The 11,275-nt window shown below is 43.4% G+C and overlaps 1 protein-coding gene across 1 annotated transcript; it reads left to right on the plus strand.

Annotated features, from left to right (window-relative positions):
* The first annotated feature begins 678 nt into the window (after positions 1 to 678).
* On the plus strand, positions 679 to 10,799 carry dmrta2 (DMRT-like family A2). Its single transcript, XM_029500748.1, has 4 exons — positions 679 to 992; positions 1,084 to 1,174; positions 9,189 to 9,677; positions 9,783 to 10,799. Exons 2-4 carry the CDS (start codon positions 1,102 to 1,104, stop codon positions 10,685 to 10,687), a joined length of 1,467 nt encoding a protein of 488 aa, XP_029356608.1. The 5' UTR covers positions 679 to 992; positions 1,084 to 1,101; the 3' UTR covers positions 10,688 to 10,799.
* Positions 10,800 to 11,275: the final 476 nt, after the last annotated feature.

Raw genomic sequence — 11,275 nt, forward strand, 5'->3', positions numbered from 1 at the left:
AAATGCTTGTTTTCCTCTCGTGGTAAACACAAAGCAGTGCTGAAAAGCAGATCTCAAAATAAAAAAGAAATAACTTTATGAATATGATGCCCTTTTTTCATCATCATCATCATTTATTATAATTTATATAATTATTCCTAATTAATGAAGCACTTGATTGACAAAATTTCATTTCTGTGAGAGTATTAATTTCAGACCAAGTTAGACATTTTAGTAGATCATAAGAAACTATTATGATTCAAAATGTCAGTAAATTTTATTCAACCACAAAACTGAACCATCTCTTAAGGAGGACAACATAAGATCCCATTTAGTTCCTGCCTGCTTTAAATCTTCATGAACTGGCTTAGGTGAATCTAGACCAAACAAGTGGATGAGATTGTGAGTCTTGTTTTAAATAATCCTTGAGGCAGAAATATATAATTATCTGATGAATCTTACTCTGTTTGAAGTCATCTAGTCCTGTGTTTTGTTTATTAATGGAAAACGTGAGTCTTAAAATGTCGCCCAGAGCTGAAGAGCAATGTGAGTTACACTTATGCTTTAACAACTGGGACTGCTTTGTGTGACACACACAGTGAGTTACACAAGCATCCTCGAGTATGAGTATGCATTTGTTGGTTTCTCTGTGGCTGTCTTGTGTCTCACGCGAGGAATGAGTCAACCTTAATGCGCTCAGCCAGCCGCACTTCCCCAGGTCTGACCAGACATGAGAAGTCGCTGAAGGCAATGTGAGAGTGAGAAACACACTGCAGGACAAATCTTTAGACTTTGTGTGTCTTTGAAAAAATTCATTCAGCAACTGATGTTTACCTGTAATTGTAAAACAAGACATCACAAAGGTTTATGGTGTTCAAAGATGAAGAAAAACTGTTTGCTACATCAAACCTGAAACTTTTCTTTAATGAAACGTAGGTTTCCATGAGCGAAGAAAGACATTCAAATGTGGCTGTGAAGCTTTTTCTAAGCACCTGAGTGAAGCCAAACATCAAGTAAGCAAAATATGGATTTGCAGTGTGATGTTTTGAAGGTTCTTTGTCTCTGACTCAGTACGTGATATCAGTGTATTGTGCCAATTTGCAGCCTGTTGAGAGGATTCCCATGGGACCCACCGATGTGGCCTGGACTCTGTGTAGGGATGGAGGGATGACGCTGCGGCCAGAGGACAGAACAGGTAACCGTTTAGGTGTTTCTGACTAAACAGCCTGTGAAAACGTTATTTGGCCTTGGTGTCTTAGCATGACTTAAGTCAGAAGTAAGTGGTGGCTCTGTGATGCCTTTAGTTTGGACCGTCTGCAGGACTGGACAGCAAAGTTATGTCCCTTAATGCTACTAAAGATGCCTCAAAGTGTGTGAGGACACTTGTGTGATGGTGAGAAACATCTTTCGACTGCATTTTGTGTTCCTGAGGTTTAGGGTTGGCCGTGCAGACAAGAGGAGCTCGGGGCGAGGGAGACGTCAGGGCAGGGCCAGCAGCTCAGTGAGCGTGAAGAGCTGGCTGCGTTTATGCAAAAAGACAGACAGGTGCATCCCTGCTCGTATGTCAGAGTGCGTCTTCCTCGGGGAATAGTGTACATAGTGCAGCTCCTCTCAAGTGTGAGATTACAGTTTCTATCACGCAGCTTTTTCAAATCCGATGTGCACAAGCATGTTCCTCTGTGCTGCTGACGGTGATGTGGTCGGAAATGCCAGTGAGACATAATGATATTCCTCTCATTCCTTATCAAACTTGTCATTATAGGTTTTGTTGCACTTAGAGAAAGTTGTCAGGTTTTAAATGCTATTTAAGTTGACGTATTAGAAAGATTTTAGCTGAAATATTAATCTATAAATAAAATATCTTTATATTTCTTTTATAGAGTTGCTAGTTGTCTTGTAAAGAAGTAGTTGAGTGCTTACTTATTAAAATGAGCAGTTTTGATGCCTTCACTGTCTTCATGAGAGTGAAAGCCAGTGAACTCAACCTGAAATGTTCTTGAAACTGCCTTTAAAACACTCTCCCAAATTGGCACTACATGTATATTTTTCATTTTTCTGGTTTTCAGGCTTTTCTTAGTTGTATAAGACATTCATTCGTTCATTCATTCGTTCATTCATTCATTCACCTTCGATTCTGGGTGGTGGGGGGTGCTGGAGCCAATCCCAGCTCTCTCTGGGTGAGGGCGGGTTTACTTTGGACAGATCCCCAGTCCTGGAGGGCCAACACACAGAGACAGACAGAGACCAACAACCACTCGCACGCTGCCTTTGTATAAAACAGTAAAAGTATAAATATCTTACTGAGAATTTACCTTTTTTTAATGCAATTTATACACAGAAATGAATTGACAAATTAATCTTCAGTAAAAATCCTTCTTGGAAAATCAGTTGCTCAAACTGGGATGTCTCAATCAGTGTGTGCACCCCTTAAATCTGACAGAGGCTGAATGAGAAAGCGTCCATGTGGTAATGAGCTTACTCTGCCACAGATTCACTGGTGGCAACATCAGGTTGCTGTCTTGATTCTCTGGCGACAAAAGAGGAAAGCGTCCGTGATATTTAACCAGCTCCGCCAGGGTCAAGAATGCAGCCCACTGGCGAGAGAACAAGATTCCTGACAGAAGTGATCTCGCCTCCCGTCTTTTGAAGTGGGACCAACTAAGATCCCAGAGCATCTCCGCTCGTATCCCAGGCTGGCCTAACCTGGAGGGTCACCCCAAGTTTACTTTCTCAGAGAAGCCGGCCATGCCCAAAGAAACAGAATCTGTGCAGCTTAAACTGTTGGACGGGCACAAAAGGAGGGTCATCTCTCCGTCTCTGTCTCTGTGTGTGTGTCAGGGACACAATAGACAGGGAACGACTTTGATTTTCATCTGAAAAAACAAAACGCGTTTTCCTTGCAGCCATGTAACTAAGCTGATTAAAAGAAATCTGGTTTTGAAATGAGTCTAAAATGTGGAGGCCTTGATCCTTTTTTCAGTTCTCACATTTGCATTTATTCTAAGAAAGGAGGCTGTTCTTCTTCAAACAACTGCTGTGTCAAATTAAATTCCTACCACTCAGCGGCTGTTTGGAGAAAATATATAAATCTAATTTAATCACTCAATTGCCAAATAACCAGGACTTACAAAGGTATCAAACAATTCGGCAGAAACATAAGTTGTTTTAATTGATACTTATGCTCTAATTATTTATATATTGTTTTGAAGCTCTTTTCCCTCATAATTAAACAGACAGATTTACCAGATACCTTGTGTTTTTGTGCAGCTCACATCAGTTACCCAGTTAAGCCTTTTAGTAACCAACCAGCTAACTTTGACCAGGAAATATTCTTTTCAATCTGTTTTGCATCAATTTTCCATGGGAAATATCATTTTTAGGGATATTCAAAAATAAATTCAAATTAAATTTATTTTTAAAACAAAGCAATTTCTTCTTACTATCATTATTATTATTTGATTTGATTTGAAATATTTATTTTGGCATTAATAATCATTATTATTATTAATAATAATAATATTAATCATTACAGACATTATGATTAAAGGTCAGCCTAACTTGCCTTGTTAACTGCCAGTTAACTCCCTTTTATCTTTCAATGACAGACCAAACTAAATCGAATATTGTTGATCTGCTCAGTGGATGAATGTTCTATAATTTACATCATTATCATTATCATTTTATATGAATTTATCATCGTATATCAATAATATTTGAATCATATTAATAGCTCATGAAATTATAAAAGCATCTGTCAACACTTGTCATGTGATCCTGAGTAAAATATTCGGTCACCTTCACCAGCGTCCATTTAAAAGCCTTAAAATGGCATCAAACTGCTGAATAAATAAACGTGCTGTGGTCCGGGTCTGAGCTGGACCAGGGGGCGCTCTGAGCTCAGCATCTCTGCCCGGTGGGCACCTGCTCCATTCAGAGGCTGAGCACAGCAGCACCGGAGATTAAGATCAAAACCAAAAAAATAAATAAATAAATACGTTTGAGACGATAAAAAAAAAATCGACACTAATACAACACTTAAATCTAATTTTAATTGATGAAAATAAAATTCTCTGTTAAAAAAATAAGTTTTTTTTCTCGGTGATTAATGAATGAAGATTAACACGTTGTAATGTCGTTTTATTTATCTCTTCTCAATACGAAAAAATGAATAAATACAAATTTTAGTATCGGTAGTTTAATAGCAATTAATATGCAGATTAAATAATATTACCTTTTATTACAGGGTGACTGCACGCTTGGCAGAAAATTATAATATCACATCCTGAGCTCACAGGCCTTTTTCTAAATATAAATGTAAATCAATTACTCAATAAGCCAGAAAGAATGATGATGAAATGAAGGCGTTTGGTTATTTAGCCTGACATGTTGTTGTCAGTGCAGCTCTCGGCCTCCGTCGCTTGTTGCTCAGTTTATTTCTAGTCGTGTTGGTGTCTCAGGCCGCAGAAACAGCTCTGGTATTCGGATTATCAGCCGCCTGGGATAAAGCAATAAATGGGCCAGTGGGGTCCTGAATGGGCGCAGTGGCGTGAAGGAGAGTAATTACTGCTTCATATTAATTGTGTTTTTTTTTTTTTTTTCTCCTCTCTCTCTCTCTTTCTGAGCACACACACACACACACACACACACACACACACACACACACACACAGCCTGCTGGAGCGGAGCGGTGCTGACATCCAGGAGGTGCCGCGTCTTTGTGCCGAACACTTCAAGTTTCAAAAACAAGGCCAATTGAAGCGGCGCAGCTCAAAGCCGGCACCATTGTAGGCGAACACATTGAGTTTTGATTGGGGACAATGGTGTTTCTCAAATTTCTAGCAAAGAGAAAGCCATACTCCATCTGTGATCTCAATGAGCACCTATTCATCGGCTTCCTTCTTTTCTGCGCCTTTCGGTGGTGGAGAAAAGGAGGCAGATGTGGAGGGATAGAGCAGGGGAGAGTGCATTTTAATTGGCTGCAGTGTTTAGGTCTGTCTCTCTCTCTCTCTCTCACTCACTCACTCACTCTCAAACACACACACACACAGGAGTTATATGCCACTATAGATAGGCCTTGCAGAAGGGAGAGCCCAATAATCTCGCAGTGTTGATGAATACTTGTAGCCCATTCATTAAACAAAGATAATCCCTGCCAACCTACCTCGGGGGCAAAGAAATTGTGTGTGTGTGTGTGTGTGTGTGTGTGTGTGTGTGTGTGGTGGGGGAGGGAGGGAGAGAGAGAGAGAGAGTGCTGGCCAACAGCTCTGGCAGAGAGGGACCCTTCAAATCTTTGAAATATTCATACGCCATGGAGGGTGATCCCCATTTACAAATAAGTGTTATTTTAGCTGGTGAGGAGTGAGAGACCTCTATCTCTCTCTCTCTCCCTCCCCCTCTCTCTCTGCCTCTTCAGATCATCTTCAGTTCATGTTCCTGGATAAACTTTGCCCATTTATTTATTTATTTATTTATTTATTTATTTATTTATTTATTTATTTATTTATTAACTTTTATCGAGGCCGCTAACTAACCAGTCAGTCAGTCACTTTTGGTCAAAGTCCCTTCTGAGATTTTCCTCCAGTGCTGGAATGTGATGAAGGAAAGGCCTGAAATGCTCCATTTAAATCTACTTTACATCACGTGGTTTCATCTTATTGATTTACTGGATTTAATTTCAGACCAATTATTATCGATGAAATCTGCCAATAGTGCAACAAAAAGGTTTATTTGACCGCTTGAATAGTTTAATTCCTCCAGCAGATTAATGAACCTTCTGCACAGGTCTACTCACATGCACGTTTGAGTGGATAATACACCTGATGATCCTGATAATACTGTTTTAAGTCTTCCACCCTTCATTCTCATGCTCAGGTTTAGTCTGAATGTTTGAGCTTTTTTCAGACTCACCGGCCAACCTGATCAGAAACCTGTTTGTTTTTTTTTTTGTTTTTTTTCTCCTCCTCATTATCTGATCTACATTGAACACACATTTATATTACTTCACCTCCATACTCTGTGTGCTACTGTTGTATGTCAGGTTATAAACCTGCCCGACAGTGTGTTTAATGTGTGCCCAGCCCTCTCTGCTCCCCTGACTCTGCCTTTAAAGGAATGCATTAAGCCTGATCCATTTCCCCGGAGCAGAGGAGCGGGTGTGAAGTGGCAGGTTAACAGCCTCTTGTCCATAAGCCCGGGCCTTCTCGGTGTGCCCGTCAGGCGTGTAAATACTTGTGTGAAAAACCCCGTGTGTCTCCTTTCTCCTCGGCCTCTTGTCTAACTGCTACTCTAACCTCTGCCTCTGTGTGACAGAGCCGGCTGCTGCAGCGGGAGAGCGCGGGAGGGGATCCGGGCAAAGCCGGGCCGCAGGCGGGGCAGCGGCGGTGGGAGAGGCCGCTAGAAAGCCGCACCGGGGGTGCAGGGGCAGCGGAAACATGCTGCTACATATGTTGGGTCAAGCATGGCCTTTGTTGTGATCTTAAAAGGGTGTTAAAAACCCACTCGTCTGTTCCATTCCTGAAAGAAATGAAAGCATCGCACGGTTTTTTTTTTATGCATCGGCCTAATGAAGTGGTTAAAAGAATGTCGGATTTTCTAAGTGCCCACAGTCACTTTTAATTGCGCGGGGGGCATTTTTAATTGGGCCAGGAGGAATAATAGTCAACTTAATCCCTGTCATAATGCATATCCTTGGGAAATGGGGAAAAAAAAAACAAAAAAACAACAACTTTCCGTTAGACTCAGCCAAAGTGAAAGTAAAAAACATGGACCAGAACCGCTCTTAAATCAGACGGGCCCTCAGAATAAATTCATGATTGCATGAAACAACGCGCAGAAACGTGCGGAACGAGCTGCAGGCTGCAGGTGACAGACGACAACGCGTCGGTGTCTGCAGCGGCCCCGGGCCTCGTCTGCACTTCGCTACTTTCACTTCACCAAACAGGACGCGGGGCGATTTCCATCCGTGCAGATAATTACTTTGAATGTCAAAAAGATGTAGTTTTAATATCGTCTCTATTAGCCTGTTGGCGAGGTAATTAAGGTGCAGATGACAGCGGCGAGGGAAACAGATGGCATTTGCTTACAGTGATTCAGAAAGTAAACAATGAGCCGGGGAGGAGAGAGAGGCAGGGCTGCACACCGAGCAGCCATTTCTGTCTTCATCCGCCTCAAGCAGTAGTTCACCAAGGCTGTTGTTGTCCTTGTCCTCCAAGAGACTGACTGACAATTGTTGATTTAAAAAAAAAAAAAAAAAAAATCTTTTTAATGTGAATCTTCTCCAGGTGAGGAAGCAGGTGCTTTTCTTTTTCTGCTGCGGACTAACTCACATCTCTGGAAGCATCAACACGGTCAGTCAGAGCTCAGGTGGAAAAATCACTACATGGATAATTTCCATTTTTATTATTATTATTATTTTCTTCACTTTCAACCTGAGTCTGAAGTTAGAAAGAGGAGAGCTTCAAATTAGAACTGACGATGAAAATTAAAAGATAAAAAAAAAAATCTGGAACATCTTTTGTCTTAGATGCCGCGTGAACTTTCCCATATTATTATTTTTATTATTATTAATATTAATGTTTTTATCGTTATCAATGTTACCATTAATTTTTATATTGTGTTCAATAATATAGCCTATTTCGTTCGTACCGTGTGATTAATGCTTTGTTTAATTTAATTAATTCGATTTTGTATTTTTAGTCAACTTGCACATTAAATTATTATTATTATTATTACAATAAGTAGTATATAAAACTAAATATTATCGACCGGATTATTTCAAGTAAATTAACCCATTTATTTTACATTAGTACTTGTTCTGTATATGTTTAAATTAATGAAGGATACTCTGGTAATAAATGGCACTAAATGTTTATCCTGAAGTCGTTAGGTATAAATGATGTCAACAGTATCCGCCACCAGTAACAATCACAACTTGGACGAATCGAAATCGATGAGTAAAAAACGCGACATGATTTCTTCTCTCCTGAATTCAGACTGCGTTAAATTAGATTTTTGACGTAAAGCGAATAAAGAAAACAATTATTGTTTCAATACAAAATCAGACACATCAAATGAGTGATCGTTATTCTTTTTTTTAAAATTACTCTGAGGTGAGATATTTACATTAAACTCAAGAAAAAGACAGAAAAAAAATCCTGCACATTGAATCCACGAGTCTATCGTTGAACGTATTCCTCCATTCAGTATTTCTTTTTTTATGAATCAAACTTTTTAAACTTGAGGCATTAACTCAGAGAAATTGACCCGTTTAACATCATCGACAGGAAGCTGCTGCACAAATTCTGCCTCTTCTTCAGTCAATAAAAGGAAAGATACTCACCTTCCAGACGGGCGACATCACAGCCAGGCATCTTATTTATTTCATCGTTTATTTATATTGATTTTTATTTTGGGTGGGGGAGGAAACACAAGTCTTCAACGGATCTGTATCTGGCAGCACAAACAATGATGACAATGATGGCACCAGGTGATACAGAACATTTCTGCAGGAACATACAGAAAATAACTGGAAGGGGAGAGAGTTTTCCTTCACCTGAGCGTCTTTTTAGTGCTCTGTTTTTGCTTTTCCTTTCCTGCTTTCCCCCATTAAGTGAAATAACACAGGCTGTTATTTAAATCTATTTAAATAAAACAATCTTTTTTTTTGTTCTTTTTTTTTTTTTAACCCTGCATCGATTTGAGCTTTCCGGGAACTCCCTTCAGATTCTTAACACTTGATATTTGGAAAAAGGACTCAGGTGGACACAGTTGAAAAAAGAGGCAAGCCAATCAGATCGCTCCTTCCCCCTTTGGCCAATGACAGACGCCACATTGTTGTCAAATTTGTCTAATGAAAACGTAGGAGCAACAATAGAGAGAGGAGAGAGGGATCTGTATCCACTGACAATCTCTGGAGGAAGTTAGTGTCTCCGGCTGCAGTAACAAGCTCAGCTCCTCCCGGACAGTTTGAACTTCATGTCGGGGAGGACCGGTCGCTGCTCGGATTTAATCCCGACTGTCTGCTCAGGTTTTTGGCTCCTGGACAGTTTCAGTTAGAGTTTCCGCTGTAGCCTTTCCTTGTTCCTCCATGCGTGGCACTCTCGTTGCTGACTTGATCTGCAGTCCAGAGATGTTCAGAATCGCTGAGCAACTTTAGTCCATCCGTCACAGACCGTTCAGAGCCGCGTCGCTTCTTCTTCGTTTCTGCTTCAGTGACATCAGAGAGGAACACGGATCACATGGATCTGAGACCGGAGCTCCCCACGGCTTCCTCCGCCTCTCAAGTCCACCCTGGAGCGGCTGCAGCCGCCGCGGCAGCCTCCATCCCGGTGTCCATGGCCGGCAACCTGCTGCGCGGCCCGCCGCTCCTCCTGCGCGCCGCCGACAAGTACCCGCGGACCCCGAAGTGCGCCCGCTGCAGGAACCACGGCGTCGTGTCGGCCCTGAAGGGCCACAAGCGCTACTGCCGCTGGAAGGACTGCATGTGCGCCAAGTGCACCCTGATCGCGGAGAGACAGCGGGTGATGGCGGCGCAGGTGGCGCTGCGGCGGCAGCAGGCTCAGGAGGAGAACGAAGCCCGAGAGCTGCAGCTGCTGTACGGCACCGCCGAAGGCCTGGCCCTGGCCGCCGCCAACGGCATCATCCCGCCGCGGCCCAACTACGAGGTGTTCGGCTCCGTCAGCAGCAGCGAGAGCAACTCAGGTGAGAGTGATTGAAGCCCGGCGGCTGAGGCCTCAGTGTCCTGACTGTGTGTCCTATAAAGTGTGATTTATTTATTTTATTTTATTTTTTTTCTCTGTTTGACAGATTCAAGTACCATCCAGAAGTACGAGCTGTTCCCGAAGAGCCAGCTCTCCGGGTCCGCCACCCCGCAGCAGTCTGCGGGGAAACCGCCGTCCACCGAGGGCGACTCGGCCCCGGGCATCTCGTCCCCGGACGGCCGGCACGGAGGCTCTGGCTCCGAGAACGGAGACAGCGAGTCTTTCATCAACTCGCCGGTGTCCAAGCCTCTCAAGGACGGAGAGGAGACCTCCGGCTCCGTCAGCTCCCTGGGCTCCGACTCCGGCTCCGAGACCGACAAAGACGAGCAGGAGCCCCCGCCGGCCTCCGCGGCCTCCCGCCACATGAACGCCATCGACATCCTGACCCGGGTCTTCCCCAGCCACAAGCGCAGCGTGCTGGAGCTCGTCCTGCAGGGCTGCGGCAAAGACGTGGTCCAGGCCATCGAGCAGATCCTCAACAACAGCGGCGCCCATCAGGGCCACGACAAGGCCGGGCCGGAGGAGACGTGGACGGCCGAGAGGATGCTCCAAAACGCGCAGCAGCAGCAGCAGCAGCAGCCGCCGTCCTCCACGTCCACAACCGCCCCGACCAGGCCGATGTTACCGGGAGCCATGACGCTGAGTAACCGCTCTGCCTTCTCTCCTCTCCAGCCCAACGCCCCCCACTTCGGCGCCGACCCCAGCACCTATCCCCTGGGCACCCACCTGGGACTGAACCCGCTGCGGCTGGCCTACTCCGCTCACAGCCGGGGGCTGGCTTTCATGACCCCCTACTCCACCACCGGGCTGATGCCGACTCTGGGCTTCAGGCCCCCGATGGACTACGCCTTCAGTGACCTGATAAGGGACAGGACGATGTTGCACAAAGAGCAGGGCTATGCCAGCGGCCTGTACGGGCCTCTGGTCAACAACACACCGGACAAACAGTGAGGCTGGTGGACTGACCGCAGACACACATCCCATTGTATTTGTAGCCACAAGTGTTGAATGTCCTGAATCTGTGATGTGTTTTGGCTACAGGCTGCTGTAAATAATAGGATTATCTGGCTTGTAGTCAAATGGTTTTGGGGGTGGGGGGGTGGGGGAGGTGGTGTGGGGGGGGGACTAGACCCGCTTGATGTGTAATTTTCAAGAATAATTTTATATGTTAGACCACAAAAGTTTGGATGACTTTCCCAATTTATAAACCTGATTATACCACAATAATGAAATGAGGTGAAACAGAAAAGATATTTATAGATCTCAAAATAAATCACGAACCCAGTAGCACCAAAAAAAGAAGATAAAACTACATATACATGTTTTTATCACTGATTTATCTCAGTTCTGCAGGACTTCCAATAAAATAAAATAAAGAAATGATTTATTAGAGTTATGACTTTTTTTTTTTCTTTTTTTTTTGAAGGCCCACCAATTTTTATTTCAGCTGTTTGTTATAATTTTCAAAAATATGCATTTCTCCCGCAAACGAAATAATAAAAGAGGCAAAGTTAAGTTAAACACGTAGCTTACAGATGT

This window comes from Echeneis naucrates, chromosome 4 (genome assembly GCF_900963305.1).
Source record: "Echeneis naucrates chromosome 4, fEcheNa1.1, whole genome shotgun sequence".
NCBI classification, from domain to species: Eukaryota; Metazoa; Chordata; class Actinopteri; order Carangiformes; family Echeneidae; genus Echeneis; species Echeneis naucrates.

Excerpts from the sequence above, each read along its gene's own strand:
- dmrta2 (XM_029500748.1), top strand. The coding sequence starts at position 1,102 with ATGGGACCCACCGATGTGGCCTGGACTCTGTGTAGGGATGGAGGGATG. Across the intron at positions 1,175-9,188 it reads GCGGCCAGAGGACAGAACAG|TGACATCAGAGAGGAACACG; the intron begins GTAACCGTTTAG and ends TTTCTGCTTCAG. Across the intron at positions 9,678-9,782 it reads CAGCAGCGAGAGCAACTCAG|ATTCAAGTACCATCCAGAAG; the intron begins GTGAGAGTGATT and ends TCTGTTTGACAG.